At 36.9% G+C, this 17,666-nt stretch overlaps 1 protein-coding gene and 1 long non-coding RNA gene across 4 annotated transcripts in view; both read left to right on the top strand.

The window, feature by feature from the left end:
- Positions 1-17,666, top strand: part of HMGCLL1 (3-hydroxy-3-methylglutaryl-CoA lyase like 1) — a 193,936-nt gene that overhangs the window by 99,503 nt on the left and 76,767 nt on the right. For 2 of the 3 annotated variants that reach the window (XM_082731243.1, XM_082731244.1), the window contains exon 7: positions 2,600-2,788. In XM_082731243.1, coding sequence (XP_082587369.1) covers positions 2,600-2,788 — 189 coding nt within the window. Of the gene's footprint in view, positions 1-2,599; positions 2,789-3,639; positions 3,754-3,960; positions 4,204-17,666 lie in introns of those variants that run through there. The other variant, XR_014311942.1, reaches the window with a different exon arrangement.
- Positions 4,444-5,117, top strand: LOC309865611. Its single transcript, XR_014312197.1, has 2 exons — positions 4,444-4,698; positions 4,896-5,117. It is a non-coding gene; the product is annotated as an uncharacterized lncRNA (long non-coding RNA).

The following is a 17,666-nucleotide window of genomic DNA, read 5'->3' as shown; positions in this document are numbered from 1 at the left end:
AATGAGTGCTGTCCCACAGTCTGTTTTTTTTTAAGCAAGACCTTTGCACACCATGGCAGGTACTGTAAAATTAAAAAAAAAAAAGCTTCAGTGTCATAGTCCTTCACCTGCATGGAACCCTTCCAAGACTTGGTTATTAATTTGCATTCACAATTACTTATTTTTTTCTTAAAACTTCAAAAATGGTCTAACTTCAGACTCCACAAGCACTAGGATCCAACTCTACCTGTACATCAAGACCCTTGCTTTTCTGCCTTTTGCCTGGTGGAATCCATGGACGGACCACACCCGCATACTCTCCATGCCTGCACCAGAATGCCTGAGGAATTGCTGAGAAGAATCATGTAACAGGCAGACTGGAGGCATTAGGTGTTGATGGCCAGCTCTCATAAATGAGCGTTCTGTGCTTTTCTATTACATTTTGTGGCCACTCACTCTCTTACTCCCTGCAGTCACCATTACAAACTGTTCACTCTGTCCAAGCTTCTAGTTCTCCTCATTTACTTCCTCCTCCCTATATACTTAACTGCTTAGAATCTTTCCTGTTGTTGACTCCTGAACACGTTCTAGTCTCTTCTGCCTGAAAGCTTCCTTTCTTAATGAAGCATCTGCATGTAGTTATTGGCGACCTATTTTTTATTCTTCTACATTTAAACTTCTTCAAAGGGCTGTCTACACTGCTGGTGTTTATTTCCTCAGGTGCCACCAGCTCTTCCTCATCCTCCAAGGTGACTTTTAGACCATTCACTTCACTGAAATCCCTCTTTGTAAGACCACTACTTAGCACTTGGGTTAAAAAAAAAAAAATGCAAAATGATATTTAGTACTCATCTTGACATCTTGGCAGGATTAGGGACTACTTATCATTTGTCCTTGAGGACACCCTTGTATTCCTTAAAGTCCCTTGATACCACACTTAGGGTTTTTCTCCAACTGTGGTTAGGTTTCCTCTTTTGAAATATCATTGTCCTTTACTGGGCCATTAAAAAATTCCAGCATTTAATAAGCCGTAGGGAAGACTGAGAATTATGCCTTTTTTTTTTTTTTTTTTAATTCAAGTTTCCATCCAATAGTAGTCTCCTGCTTGGACTAGGGAGCCCTTCTGAGTCCCCTCTAACCTGTTTTTGATATTGTTGATAGTGCCTTTCTGGAAGATTAATATTGCCCCTACCACCACTACCTCAGTAGTCTTTTGTAGCTTTCTGTTGATCTTATGATAGAATCCTCAACCCAAATTCTCAGCTTGGCTGGTTTGCAAGGCTCTGCCTGGTTTGCCCTCAGCCTACCTCACCAGATTCATGTAGCTTCGTTTTTGCTTTCTTGCCACGCCTGCCCTTTGTATTTTTTTCCTATCGGGAATGCCCCTTGCATTTTCCATTTCAACTGTCTGAAACGTGTTTCGTGTCATGAAACATTCTTGTTGTGCCCTTCTTCTCACCCTCTTCAACAAGTTAACGCTTATTTTATCTTAAGCTCTCACTCAGGCCCATCCTACTTGATAGATGGGGGTCAATTTCCTTTGCTACATGCGCTTAGAATCCTGTTTCTTTGCTCCAGAACTCTTATTTTACTTGTTTTTACACATTCTTGAGTGTAATTGATTAAGTTCAATCCTGAATTGACTCCAGGCTCCACAACAGCATAACCCATCTCAACATTCGTATGCTTATTATATCTCAGCACCTAGCCAAGTGCCTGTCATAAAATGGGCACTGAAGAAATACATAATAATGAGTTACAGTATTTTGTACACGTGCCAGATATTGTACAAAATGATTTTTATAGATCCTCATTTCATTTTCATAACCAACATGTCCTTATTAATGTCATTGTTAATATAATTTTTAAAAAATTAATAAGACTTAGAAAATATGCTAATAAGAGTATTTGTGGTGTCTGTTTTACATAAGAGACACTAAGGCTTAAAGAGGTCAGTCTTCTAACAGTATCACATGACTAGCATGCCTCACCCCTGAGATGTAAATCCAGGCTTGTCTGACTCCAGAATGCCAGTCTTTGTTCACACACCATGCTGCCTTTTTGCAAATTTGTATTGCCCTTTACAGTGACATTAGTTACACAGCATTGAGGGAACTTGCAGTTTACCTTGCACACGTGCATCCATTTATGAGCCAGAAGAATTAAGTTAGAAATATTAAGTGATGCTACCAATCACAAAACTACTTACTGACAGAGTGGGAACTAGGATTGGTATCTCTTGATCTCTACTTTAAGGCCTTGAGAAATACAACTTCCAAAGTAAATTTGTAATGCTTCTGCTTTGATTAAAGTGTTGCGAACATAAGGTTCCTGTATTTGAAATTGTAGCTTATAATTTCACAACCAAACTATGTAGATAGTTAGGATTCTAAGGCAAACTTGGATGTTAGAAAAATAGAGTAATGTCTTTAAAACTTTTATATAATGCTTTGGATTTAATAAATGGGAAAAGGACCAGAAAACTAAAATAAATGTTTCCTATGGATATGTAACTGATATCAGTTGTGACTTTTACTTCTAGATGATGTTTGCTAAGGAATAACAGGGCTTGAGTCTTTCCATTTCCATTGTTTTACGAGCTCCTCCCTTTTCCCAACAGGTGTCTAAGAGACTGTATGGCATGGGCTGTTATGAGATCTCTCTGGGAGACACCATTGGAGTGGGAACTCCAGGAAGCATGAAGAGAATGTTGGAGAGCGTCATGAAAGAAATCCCACCTAGTGCTCTTGCTGTCCACTGCCATGACACATATGGACAAGCCTTAGCAAATATCCTCACGGCCCTTCAGGTATTTTGTGTTATTTGTGTGTACATGTAAAATGGGTATCCTTACTTATAAACATTAAGAGCTTTAGTGGGATAATATTTATAAATTGCTACGAATAGAGTGATCAAATGGTGTCCGCCACCTGACAAGCACTCAGGAAATATCTCTACACATTTCTTTTTTAGGGCAATGATGTCTCCTATTACTGTCAATTTGATTTGATAAAATTTGTTCTTTTTTACTGAAGGGTAATTGACATACAGTATCAGTTTTAGGTAAAACATAGTAATTCAATAATCATATAAATGTAATGATCACCACAGCAAGTGTAGTTACTCTCTGTCACCATACAAACCTACAATAATATTGACTATGTTCTACATGATTTTCGTGCTTATAACTGTTCTTATAACTGGAAGTTTGTACTTCTTAATACCGTTCATCTATTTCACACATTCCCCCTACCCTCCTCCCTTCAGGTAACCAAGAGTTTGTTCTCTGTATTTATGAGTCTATTTCTTCTTTTTCTTTGCTTGTTTGTTTGGGTTTTTAGATTCCACATATGAGAGAAATCATATACTATTTGTATTTTCCTGTCTGGCTTGTTTGCTGACCTATATTATTATACATGAAATATATGACTTTTCTGTCTGGTTAATTTGCAACATTCATGTTGGTATAAATGGCAAGATTGCATTTCGTTTTGTGGCTGAGTCACTCTGCATTGTGAATGTATGTACTGCACCTTCTTTATCCTTTCGTCTGTTCATGGACACATAAATTTCTTGCATGTCTTGGTTATTATAAATAATGCTGTCGTAAAACAGATAGGGATATATAGCTCTTTAGGTTCATGTTTTTGTTTTCTTCAGGCAAATGTCCAGAAGTTGAAATACTGGGTTGTATGGCATTTCTATTCTTAATTTTTTGAGGAAATTCCACACCGTTCTCCACAGTGGCTGCATCAGTTTACATTTCCACCGACGGTGCATGAGGATCGCTTTTTTTTTTTTTAAAGATTTTATTTATTTATTTGACAGAGAGAGATCACAAGCAGGCAGAGAGGCAGGCAGAGAGAGAGAGAGGGAAGCAGGCTCCCTGCTGAGCAGAGAGCCCGATACGGAACTCAATCCCAGGACCCTGAGATCATGACCTGAGCCGAAGGCAGCGGCTTAACCCACTGAGCCACCCAGGCACCTGAGGATTGCTTTTTCTCCACATCCTCACTAGCACTCATTATTTCTCATCTCTTTGATACTAGCCATTCTGACAGGAATGAGCCAGTATCTCATTGTGGTTGTGGTTTGTATTTCTCTGATGATTACGCATACTGAGTATCTTATCATGTGTCTGTTGACCATCTGTATGTCTTCTTAAAAAAAAAAAAAAAACTATTCAGATTCTCTTCCTATTTGTAATTAGATTTTTTTTTTTTTTTGGTGTTAAAATGTGTAAATTCTTTTTTTTTTTTTTAAGATTTTATTTATTTATTTGTCAGGAATAGAGTGAGAGAGAGCGAGCACAGGCAGACAGAGAGACAGGCAGAGGCAGAGGGAGAAGCAGGCTCCCTGCCGAGCAAGGAGCCCGATGTGGGACTCAATCCCAGGACACTGGAATTATGACCTGAGCCAAAGGCAGCTGCCCAACCAACTGAGCCACCCAGGTGTCCCAAAATGTGTAAATTCTTAATATATTTGGGATGTTAATCCCCTTATCAAATGCATCAGTTGCAAATATCTCCTCCCACTCAGTAGGATGTTTTTTTGTTTCATTGTTTCCTTCACTGTGACAAAGCTTTTGACATTGGTGTAGTCCCAATAGTTTAATTTTGCTTTTGTTTGCTGTGCCTGAGGAGACAAGTATAGAGAAATATTGCTAAGGCCAGGGTCTAAGAGATTACTGCCTGCATTTTATATTAAAAATTTTATGGTGTCAGGTCTCATATTCATGTTTTTTTTTTTTTAAAGATTTTATTTATTTTATTTGACAGAGATTACAAGTAGGCAGAGAGAGAGGGGAGGAAGCAGGCTCCCTGCTGAGCAAAGAACCCGACTCGGGGCTCGATCCCAGGACCCTGGGATCATGACCTGAGCCGAAGGCAGAGGCTTTAACCCACTGAGCCACCCAGGCGCCCCCTCATATTCATGTTTTTAATCCAATTTGAGTTTATTTGTGTATATGGTGTAAAATAGTGGTCCAGTTTCATTCTTTTGTATGTGCCTGTTCAGCTCTCCCACACCATTTATTAAACAGATGGTCTTTTCCCTATTGGAAAAAACTTCTTTTGTATATTCTGATGTCTTCTGTCATAGATGAATTAATAAAATGATTGGTTTATTTTTGGACTGTCTGTCTTGTTCTTTTGATCTAATTTTTGATGTGTCTAATACTAGTTTAATTACTTAAGCTTTATAGTATACTTTGGAATCTGCGATTGTGATGCCTGCAGCTTTGTTCTTCTTTCTCAAGATTGCTTGACGGTTTAGGGTGTTTTGTTGTTCCTTATAAATGTTAGCATTGTTTGTTGTAGTCAAGTGAAAAATGCTGTTGGTATTTTGATATGGATTGCATTGAATCTTTAGATTATTACCAGTTGTATGAACTTTTTAATGATACTAATTCTTCTAATCCATAACCATGATATAGCTTTCCACTTCTTTTTGCCATCTTCAATTTTTTTAATTAGAATCTTACAGATTTCAAACTGCAATGTCTTTTCCTGCTTGGTTAAATTTATTCCTAGGCATTTTGTTCTTCTTGATGCAATTGTAATGGGATTGCTTACTTTCTTTTTTTTTTTTTTAAGATTTTATTTATTTATTTGACAGAGAGAGAGAGATCACAAGTAGGCAGAGAGACAGGCAGAGAAAGAGGAGGAAGCAGGCTCCCTGCTGAGCAGAGAGCCCGATGTGGGGCTCGATCCCATGACCCTGAGATCATGACCTGAGCTGAAGGCAGATGCTTTAAAAGTGTCTGAGCCACCCAGGCGCCCCAACTTACTTCATTTTTCTTTCTTCTACTTTGTTATTATGGTATAGAAATGCAACAGAATTTTTTCTTTATCAATTTTCCATCTTGAAACATTACTTAATTTATTTTGTAACACTAACAGCATTTTGGATGTAGTCTTTAGGGTCTTATATGTAGTAACATGTCATTTACAAATAGTGACAGATTTACTTCTTCCATAATAATTTAGATTTTTTTTTGTCTGATTGCCAAAGCTAAGATTTTTAGTACTATGTTGAATAAAACTGGCAAGATTGGATATCCTTGTCTCACTCCTGATCTTAACAGAAAAGTGTTCCAGTTTTTACCATTGAATATGATATTAGCTGTGGGTTTGTCATATTTGGCCTTCAATATATAGAGGAATGTAACCTTTAAACCCAGTTTTTTTAGAGTTTTTATCGAGTCATGGTGAATTTCATCAAGTGCTTTATTTGCATCTATTGAGATGATAATAAGATTTTTATGCTTCATTATGTTAATATGATATATCTTGTATATTGATTTTTGGATATTGAAACATCCTTGCTTCCCTGGAATAAATCCCACTTGATTATGGTGAATGATCGTTAATGTATTATTGATTTGGTTTGATGATACTTTGTTGAGGATTTTGCATCTATGTTCATCAGAGACATTAGCCTGTAATTTTCTTTTTTAATAGTATTTTTATCTTTTTGGGTTTTTTTTTTTGGTATCAGGTATGTTAAGTGGTTTTGTAGAATATTGGTATCAGGTAATGTGAAGTGGTTTTGTAGAATAAATTAGGGAGCTTTCCTTCTTCTTTAATTTTTTTGTGCTAGTTTAAGAAGGATAGATATTAGCTCTTCTTTCTATGTATGGTAGAATTATCCTAGGAAGCCATCTGGTTCTAGACTTTTGTTTGTTGGGAATTTTTTGATTACTGATTCAATTTCATGGATAGTAATCAGTCTTTCAGATTTCCTATTTTTCTTTTTCAGTATAAGAAGAGTATATATTTCTAGGGATTTATTCATTTCTTTTACAATGTCCAAATGAGTGTGTTTAATTTTTCATAGTAGTCTCATAATTCTTCGTATTTCTGTGGTGTTGGTTATTTACCCTCTTTCATTTCTGATTTTATTTATTTGTGTCCCCTCTCTTTTCTTTTCTTGATGGATCTGGCTGTCTATTTTGCCTACTTTTTCAAAGACCCTAATCTTAATTTTGATTATCTTTTCAATTGTATTTTTAGTCTCTATTTCATTTATTTCACTCTGATTTTCCTTCTGCTAACTTTGGGCTTTGTTCTTTTTCTAGTTTCTTTGGGCATAATATTAGATCGTGGTTTTTCTGAGATTTTTGTTGTATCTTGAGATAGGCCCTTTCTTTCTAAACTTTTCTCTTAGAACTGCTTTTGGGGGTGCCTGGGTGACTCAGTCATAAAACGTCTGCCTTCAGCTCAGGTCATGATCCCAGGGTCCTGGGATGGAGACCCACATTGGACTCCTGGCTTGGCGGGAAGCCTTCTTCTCCTGCTTAGGTTGCCTCTCTCACTGTTTCTGTCAAATAAATAAATAAAATCTTAAAAGAAAAGAAAAGAAAAGAAGTGCTTTTGCTATGTCCCAAAGATTTTGATACAATGTGTTTCTGTTTTCATTTGTCCCATGTAATTTTAGATTTGCTCTTTGATTTCTTTGGAGACCCACTGAATGTTCACTAGCATGTTGTTTGGCATCCACTTGTTTGTTTGTTTCTTTTTCTTTCTGTAATTTATTTCCAGTTTCATTTTTGGAAAAGATCCTCACTGTGATGTCAGTCTTCTTAAATTTATTGAGACATGTTTTGTGTCCTAACATGTGATTTCTTCTGGAGAGTGTTCCATCCATTTTTGAAAGAATGTGTATCCTACCGTTTTTGGATGGAATTTCTGTGTGTATCTGTTAAGTCCATTTGGTCTAATGTGTTGTTTAAAACCAGCATTTCCTTATTGATTTTCTGTCTGGATGATCCACCCATTGATGTAAATGGGGTGGTCAGTATCCCTACTATTATTGTATTACTGCCAATTCCTCCCTTTATGTCTGTTAATATTTGTTTTATATATTTAGTTGCGCCTATGGTTGGGTGCATAGATATTTATGATTGTTATATCCTGTTCTTGGATTGATTCCTTTATCATTATGTAATGTCCCTTTTGTTTCCTGTTACAATCTTTGTTCTAAAGTCTATTTTGTGTTATATAACATTGCTATCCTAGTTTTTTTGTTTCCATTTGCATGGTAGGTCTTTTCTATCCCTTCACTTTTAGTCCATACGTATCATTAGGTCTGAAGTTAGTCTTTTATAGAGAGCTTATAGGTGGCGCTTGCTTTTTTAAAATTCATTTATCTATTCATTTTATTCATTTTTTTATTCATCCTATATCTTTTGATGGAACATTCAGGTTATTTACATTTAATTATTGATATGTTTATATCTATTGTCATTTTGTTAATTATTCTCGGTTGTTTTGTAGTTCTTTTTTGTTTCTTTCTTTTTCTCTTGCTCTCTTCCGTTTTGATGAGTGACCTTCCTCAGTGTTATGCTTGACTATCTTTGTCTTTAATTTTTGTGAATCTATTATAAGTCTTTGGATAGTGTTTACCATGAAGTTCATATATAATGTTCTAAGTATACAGAAGTTAATGTTAAGTGATGTTTGCTTATGTTAGAACACATGTAAAAGAATTACATGGGTAAAAGAACTCCCTCTCCATGTTTTATGTATATGATGTCTATTTTCTATGTTTTGATTTTGTGACTCCCTTAATAATTGAAACAGAATTGATTTTGCTTTTTTTTGTCTTCATACTAGCTTTATCCTGGATTGATTGATTCACTAGCTTTGTATGTTTACTTTACTAGTACAGTTTTTTTCCATTAATAATTTTCTAGTTATTGCCTTTTCCATTTAAAGAAATCCCTTTGAAACTTTTTATAAGGCTGGTTTAATGGTGATGAACTTTAACTTTTGTTTGTATGGGAAGCTCATTCTCTCTCCTTCAGTTCTGAAATAACCTTGCCATGTAGTTTAGTCTTAGTCTGCAGTCTTAGTTGTAGTGTTTGTTTTTCTTCTTTTTTGTTTTGTTTTGTTTTTTTCTTTTTTTCTTTTCTTCTTAGTACTCTGAGTATATCATGCCACTGTCTTCTGGCCTAAAAAGTTTGTGCTGAAAAATCAGCTGATAACCTTATAGACTTTCCCTTTTATGTAATTAGTTGCTTTTCTCTTAGTGCTTTTAAGATTTTCTTTAATTGTTGACACTTCAATTATTCTGTGTCTTGGTGTAGACTTTCTTGGGTTCATCCTAGTAGTGTCTCTTTGTTCTTCCTGGACCTGGCTGTCTTTTTCGTTACCCAGCTTAGGAAAAGTTTCAGCTCTTATTTCTTCAGGTAAACATTTTGTACCGTTTTCTCTCACTTCTTCTGGGATCCCTATATTGTGAACATTAGTACACTGGATGTTGTTTCAGTTTCCCTAACCTACCTCTATTTTAAAAGAAATGTTTTTGTTGTTCATCATGGGTGCTTTCCATTACCCTTTTTTCCAGATTGCTGATCCATTCTTTTGCATCTGCTAATCTACTGTTGATAGTGGATTTTTCATTTGTTATTGTATTGCTCAGCTTTAACTGGTTCCTTTAAAAAATTTTTTTGTTGAAGTTCTTACTGAGTTCATCCATTCTCCTCTCAAGTCCAGTGGGCTTCCTTATATTAATAATTTTGAACTCTTAGGTAGATTACTTATCTCTGTTTCATTTAATTCTTTTTTTTTTTAAAGCATCATCTTGTTCTTTTGCTTGAAGCATATTCATTGACTCCTAATTCTGTTTGACTTTCTGTGTTTGTTTCTATGAATTAGGTGGAACAGCTACCTCTCCCAGTCTTGAAGGAGTGGCGCTGTACAGAAACATCTCTTTTGTGGATTGCATGTGCCTGGAGGCTTTAGCTATCTGGCCAGAGTTGGGTAGAATTGCGTTGGGTGGTTTGTATAGGAAGTGCCCTGACAGCATGGACACAGGCAGGAGATGTTCCAAAATGGCTAGAGCTATAGTGGGTACACACTGAGGATGTCATATTATATGCTGTGTAGGAGCATCCTTGGTGGGACAGCTATATTTGGGGTGGCATTGGCTGGGGAGCATTATGGGGAGAACTATATCATGGGGATGGCTACAGCTGTTGTGGGCTAGGGTCTTGAAGCTCAGAGTCAGCAGGCTAGCTAGAGGGCCTAGACTCTGCTCTTAGCTCAGATAAGACCTATGTATGGAGAGAGAATGGAGACAATGGTGTCCCCCATTACCTCCAATCCCAGAGAGAGAGTTCTAGCAGATCCCCCACCATTTGACTGAATACTCTAGGGTTAGTAAATAGGCTTCCTTAACTTAAAGTCTAAGCATCCTTCAAACCACTGCTTTTTTGCTGTTCTGCAGGTCAGAGAAATCTGTGCATAGCCATAGTCCTGTCCTTCCTTGTGCATTTCATAGTATAGGGGTAGGATTTCCATTGCTACCATGCCTGCTTCTTTCCTGCCATTTGTCATATGGTCCCTCCATCCCTTGTTGTGCAGAAGCAGTTCATTCAGCCCTCAGTTCCTATTCAGGAGAAATTGCGCCATATATGGGTATAGACTCGGTGTGTCTGTGGGAGGAAACAAGCCCAGAGTCGTCTTATGCCACCTGCTTGAGTTCCTCAGTCCCGAATTTATTCTTTTTAAAGTATTAATCCTTTTAGAGACATTTTCTTACATGCTCTCAGCTATATATTTAGTAAAGTATAATGGCATTTTGAGGAGAACAAAATACAAAGACTGTGTTCAACTGTATTCATGTAACTAATGCTCTTGTTGATAATTTGGTGTTCTGTTATGAGAAGATATGGTGCTAAAATAATTTTGTATTTTGTTTAACATATTTTTCTGATATTGCAGGCATCAGAACCCCTGGTTTTTGTCAAGTATATGCTTTTAGATAATCAAAGTGAAGAGATCTGGAAAATTAGATGATTAAAAATTACTTACTAAATTCTAAAAACTTAACTATTTTCAATATATTTATTTAAAACAATCCATATAAAAAGTATTTAAGGGTATATCTTAAAACTAGTGTTAGTTTGTTAAACTTGGCCAAAAATAAGTTCATGTGATGTTTTCAAAACCTAAGATTTTGACAACTGGAAATAAGACTACCAGAACATTTTTGTGAGGCTGAAAATCAACATGTAAAGCTTTATGTCATAGACCTAAAGTGTGCAGTTGTTTGGCAGAAGTTAAAAAAGCGAAGATCAAGCCCTAGAAAAGGCTTATTTTGACTTTGTAGCATATGTGCACAAACCCGTATTTATCCTCTGGAAGCAGGTAAGGAATATTGTATTGAATTAGAATAGAAACTGATACCCCATGGACTTTTGGGCGTGGGAATTTTTACAATTTTCCCTTCCTAGGTATTCTAGTTTCTAAAACAATAGAGAACTAGGCATCACTTCAGGATTCTGTGTTCAGGCACAACTGTAACTTATTAAGTGTTCCTGACCAGCATGTTCCTGAAGACATCTGTCTCTCCCACCACCTCCACCCCTCTGATATGGATATTACTTTTTTTAATTTCTGTCTCTCCTCCTCCTCTTACTTCTCCCCTGTCCTTCCCTTTCTCTTTCCTTTATATATCTTCTATATGATAACACTGAGTAGTAATTTACTTGTGGAGCATATTTACTATGTAATGAACGACAGCTTAGCTATTTGGGATTCAGGGCTATAGCGCAAAATCCAGGCACCCAAATCTCTGCCTCTTGAAAATGCCAAAATGCAAAATACTGCTGATTCCCTGTTGTGATTTAATGGTTAACAAGGTATATTTGAGGAAGTGATGTTTAAAATCAGATGTAAAGTGAGGCGCCTCAGTGGCTCAGTTGTTAAGTGTCTGCCTTGGGCTCAGGTCATGATCCCAGGGTTCCCAGGGTCCTGGGATCCAGCCCCCCACAGAGCTCCCTGCTCAGCAGGGAGCCTGCTTCTCCCTCTCTCTCTGCCACTTCCCCTGCTAGTGTTGCCTTGTGCTCTCTCTCAAATGAATAAATAAAATCTTTGAAAAAAATCAAATGTAAAGCATGAAACTAACTCCTATAAGGTGTGTGTCTGTGTGCAGGCATGTGCAACTGTGCATGCCAGTATGTGAAAAGAGTGCTTCAAACTGATGAAACACCCCTTGCTCAAAGGACTTGGGAGAGGGGAAGATTATGTCCTAGGAACTGAGAGAAGCAAATATATTCAGAGGGAAGCGAAGCTTTATAACATATGCTGAATTAGTTGAATTGCAGAGTGTCTGGAAAGAAGTGAGGACCAAAATCCCGAGGCATTTTCTCATCTTGCAATAGCCATATAAAGGGTCAGATAACAACTCTGGGCCCAAGCACACTATAGGGAACATGGATGGGAACCTGTATGAGATAGAGAGACTCCCTCCAAGATAGCACACTCTCCAAGGATGAACCTGCAAAAATTCCACCTCACAAGGGGAGAAGGCAAAAGTATTCATTATGGCTTTGGCTTCAGGTGTCAGGAATCTTATAACTCTTCTAAAAGAAAACATCTTCAACTTAAGATGAACTATTTGGCGTATGTGCGTATGTGTGTTGTGTGTGTCAAGGGAGCGAAGGGGCCAAGAAGGTGGATATTCTTTTCTTTAATTTATTTATTTGAGAGAGAGTGTGAGACCTGGAGAGAGTGAGCCCAACTGGGCAGAGGGAGTGGGGCACGAAGACTCCCCACTGAGCAGGTGACTATAACTGTATTTTCTGTTCTTGTACTATGTGCACAAGCACCAGATAACTGCGGGAGGCCGGACAGCAGAATGGAGGCTGGGGGCCAGGGAAAGCAAGATGGTGCTTCCAGCTGGTCTTATATTGCCCCATAGCTCAAGTTGTAGTCATAGTACCAGCAGGGAAAGAAGGTAACAGTGGCTTGTCTAAACAGCAGCATGATGTAAAGCGGGGGAGGCGAGTTGAAATGAACAAGTGAGGAAATGGTCGAAAAGCAGAGATCTGCCGGGGAAGCTAAAAGTTGACGTAAAGTTCTGTCTCTTTTGCCATCCATTTCTGTACAGTTGGATAAGTCAGTGAGGGCATAAGAAAGAACCTACACTGCTGCTCTCTTTGAAACAGAGTGTGGCTGAGACCATCTTTAATGTTGTGGAGCTTGGATGTTCCTGGACGGAGCTGGACGTGGCTCTGGACTGTCCACGTAGACACATGAGTGCTGGTCCCCAGCAGCAGCAAGTAAGGCTGAGTTCTCCGGGGTCCTTTTCTTGTTCCCCCCATCCCCAATAACAATAGCCACGACAGCAAAATGACCAGCTTTACCTTTAGTAGGGGAGAAAAAATATCTTGGAAAAAACTGCCAGTGTTTAAATAGAAGGGAATCAGAGAAAGTTCCGCTTCATTATGAATGGGGCTAACCTTGGCCTCAGGAAGCGGTGGCCATACTTCATTTTTTAAATGGAATCTTTGAAGTGGCTTCTAGAAAAATTGGTGGTGGATGTGGAATGGATATCATTTGTTTTAATTTAGGGCTTGAGAAACGGTTTACAGAGCTCTAAACTGGAAGTTAATATTAAGGCAAGGAGACATATAATAAGTGGAAACTTGGCCACAATGGTAGGAAACAAATGAGAGTTATAAATGGAACATCCCCCTCAGTCTGGAAAGCACATCCTAATCGTGGAGTAGAGAGATCTTTCTTGGGTTCCCAGGTCTTATTCTACTTTTTTATTACTTGAACATATGACTTCTTCAATTGTACATAATTGTATGGACGTCAAAAATACATAGTTATCAGCTATTTAATATAGAGAAATAATTCTGAGACAAGAGTTTTAAGTGTGGGATATGTATAACCACTCAAAACTGAAAGAGCAAGAAAATGAGGTGACAAAACATACAACATTTTAGTAATGGAAGAAACGTACATGAACCAATATACTTGTCTTAATTTTTTATGTAAAAGTTGACTTTCACCCTTCTCGTGGTCCCAAGTACCTGGGTAAAACATAAGTGAACAAATTATTTGATCTACCAGACAATTGCACAATATATATTTTTTTCTCATCCAAATGATTTGTCTTCATAACTGGGTAAGAATCGAGTAAAACAGTACCACAAAAAACAGTATGTGCTAATTGGTAGCATGGAGACAAGACATAATAGGCAATATTTAAATTTCTCCCAAAGAAATACTTTGCCTTTTTTTTTTTTAAATGTAATAGACTCTTAGTTAATGTCTTTCTTCCTAATATTTTCCACATGTTTATTCTCCTTTAGAAAAACCTAATTATTTTCCTAATGTTCATATCAAAGCATTCATTTTATATTGGCTCTTAGTAAACCATATTTAAATGCTAGCAAAGAGCAAAATTTTTTTTAATTTTTTATTTTTTATAAACATATATTTTTAAACCTGTGAATCACCAGGTTTACACACTTCACAGCACTCACCAAAGCACATACCCTCCCCAATGTCCATAATCCCACCCCCTTCTCCCAAACCCCCTCCCCCCAGCAACCCTCAGTTTGTTTTGTGAGATTAAGAGTCACTTATGGTTTGTCTCCCTCCCAATCCCATCTTGTTTCATTGATTCTTCTCATACCCACTTAAGCCCCCAAGAGCAAAATTTTTAAAGATTTTAATTATTTATTTGACAAGGGAGGGGCAGATAGAAGGAGAGGGAGAGGCAGGATCCCAGCTGAACAAGGAGCCGAATGTGGGGCTGGATTCTAGGATCTTAGGATCATAGGATCGTTACCTGAGCTGAAGGTAGATAGTGAACCAATTGAGCCACCCAAGTGCCCTACAGATATGTTGTATGTGATTTATTTTTGAGATTCACAAGGAAGACTTTTCAAAATTCCAAACACTGGCCATGGAAACTTTTTTCATTTCTGCATCGATAGAGTGCATACAATGATGTCTCCCTCTTTAAATTCTGCAGAATTGAGATGAGAGTTAGAGTTTCTAGAATGATTGCCTTGATAACACTACATTTAATACTATTATCATAGTCATGGCAATTAAAACTACCAATAACGGGCGCCTGGGTGGCTCAGTGGGTTAAAGCCTCTGCCTTCGGTTCAGGTCATGATCCCAGGATCCTGGGATCGAGGCCCACATCAGGCTCTCTGCTCAGCTGGGAACCTGCTTCCTCCTCTCTCTCGGCCTGCCTCTCTGCCTACTTGTGATATCTGTCTGTCAAATAAATAAAATCTTTAAAAAAAAAAAAACTACCAATAACAATAGTAATAATAACTTATCACTCAATTTATTTGTGAGTAGACCCAGAGACATAAAAAGTTGCATTAAAAATGTGTTGTGTATATACATGCATTAGATGCAGTTTTTAAATATGAATAAAGATCTAAATAGGTATCAATGAGCAAGAAAGAAAATAAAATGGTTAAAATCAGATGCCCCTACAGAGGTTTACTAAACGGTTTCATCAATAAATATTTATTTTATCAGATGCTCTTGTAGATGTTAGATTCAGATGCTAAAGTCCCTGAACAGTACTTCTGTAAAGAAAATTGTTTTAGTCTAACTCTGTATTTTCAAAACTTTTTGATTATATTTTTTCTACACAATTAACTTTCTCCAACACAGTATTCTGTTGGGATATATTTTCATGGAAGGTAGGATAATGTGTAAATTATTTTAAAAAAATAAATAAAAGAGGACAAGAAGTCCAGCAAAAGTATAGCATTGTCCAACTTTCAAGTGTGTACCAGCAGGGCTCCTGAGCCACACAAGTCAGTGGGAAAAAGATGAACAAAGTACCTTCCTATTTTTTTCAAGTGTTTGGATTGCTTATATCAGTGATGAAAAATGGCTAAATATTTGAATAATGTTGCTTTCTTTTGTTTATCACCAATATCTTTTTATTAGTATAAACTTCTCTCTGGTTTTAGCAAAAGGTGCCAATTTTTTTTGTTTTGTTTTCAGAGATAACAATTTTTATCTATTTCTACAAATCCACAGTTATCTTTTTAATATTTTTATTTATTTGTCAGAGAGGGTGAGAGAGAGCCCAAGCAGGGGGAGCAACAAGAAGAGCAGGTAGAGGGAGAAGCGGGCTCCTGGTGGGACTGTATCTCTGGTCCCTGGGATCATGACTGGAGCCAAAGGCAGATGCTTAACCGACTGAGGCACCCAGGTGTCCTTCCACAGGTATTTAAAAGAGGGGGAAAAACTGTTTCTGAGCTAGATGGCATTTTAAACTGGCATTTAGAAAAATAAATAAGCTTATAGAAATATAAAATACATGAATTCTATACATGAATTCATGAATATATGAATAAAAGCATATAAAATACATGAATTCTATTGTCATGTGCTAAAAATGAAAGTATTTAATCTTTATGCAATGGATTATGCTTAGATCATAAGCTTGAAGCTCACCACAAAAGAAAAATGTCCAAAAATGTTCTGTCTGTCCTACAGTAATGCATCCATGCTGATTAAAGAGGCAAATGTTATAAAAATTGATTATCAGGGTTTTTTTTCTATTTAGAAAAGATTCTATGAGACTATAAAGAAAAACACTGAATTCATCAGCAGAATCTTTTTTATCTTTAATCATGGCTTAACTTTGCAAAAAAAAAAAAAAATCATTGTTTCTTCAGCTATATCAGAATCTGTCCTTTACATCTGATTGACACTCTGGGATAAAGGGATATATGCATAGAGAACACTATTTAAACCTTGTGACCTTTCCCACCAGTCTCAGCTCTCAGGATCCAGGAGAATCCCTAACACACATTAGACCATCTTTCTTGGGACCCAGAGGCTGAGTGGGGTGGAGGGTGCAGTCCTGGAGAACAGGTGTGAACAGAAAAGTAGAATGAAGAATGATGCAGCTTGGAGTAGAAAGTGGAGAGTGGACCTACGTGATGTCTTCTCAGTCCCCATGAGCCTGAATGTGGTCTGTTGGCTTCATTTTCTTGAAATTACTTAGTGTTCTCCCAGTGGGTATGCTTTTTTTTTTTCCACTGGAGACTTGCAAACAATATTATGCTAAGGCACTGAGTTTTCCATTGCCTACAAATTATGGATACTGGGAAAGTTTCATATTTTTCTAGATTCCCATTTCCTCATATGAAAAACATCTGCCACCTTAGAAGATAAAGAACATGTTCATATCTCTTTCATTAAATTTTCATCAATTCATAGCAGATATGGTTAATCAAAATATCTTGTTTTCTCTTAGAAATTTTGATTTTGTTAGCACGACCATTTTATTCCAAAAATCAGATTAATGGATGTCTCTTTGTCTTTACCCTGAGTACTCCAAGTAAGACAGAAATCCTCAGCTGAAGTTGTAATTTCATTTCCTTTCCACATAATAATGCAAGTTTTGAATAAGGAGGGCAGACTCATCCTGGTAAATATTTTTATCGGTTTCTAAAACATAGCCATTCTTAATTTAAAATGAATCATTGTTGCTGTTACCACCTTCAGGGAAAAGAATAACATCTATTCATAAAATTATTTTCTTCCCACTCTAGTCTTTCTTCTCCTTAGACTTAACTTCGGCTTTTATATTGTTGGTAGCTCTTTGGGCCAGGATATGATATGATTCTTCTCTTGGCATAAGAGATGGAAACTTCAAAACTCACTATCTTTTCAAGCACCTCTCTTATTCATTCTGTAAATGTCTCATCTTATTGTTTCAATCTTGTGTTCAAGATCTTGTTTTCAACCAAGTACTCATCACATCTCTCTCAACACATATGGTTTCAATTTGGAAATCTTGTTGTTTTGCCCTATTTGTATAAAAACACATTCAGGTTTTCATTTTCTAATTTTTTCCAAGTTTTTTTTCTTTTTCCCTCAATTTTTTTTTTTTTT

Source organism: Mustela nivalis (assembly GCF_964662115.1).
Source record: "Mustela nivalis genome assembly, chromosome: 5".
NCBI classification, from domain to species: domain Eukaryota; kingdom Metazoa; phylum Chordata; class Mammalia; order Carnivora; family Mustelidae; genus Mustela; species Mustela nivalis.
The sequence above is the reverse complement of the archived record's forward strand: the minus strand, read 5'-3'. Positions and strand labels throughout refer to the sequence as shown.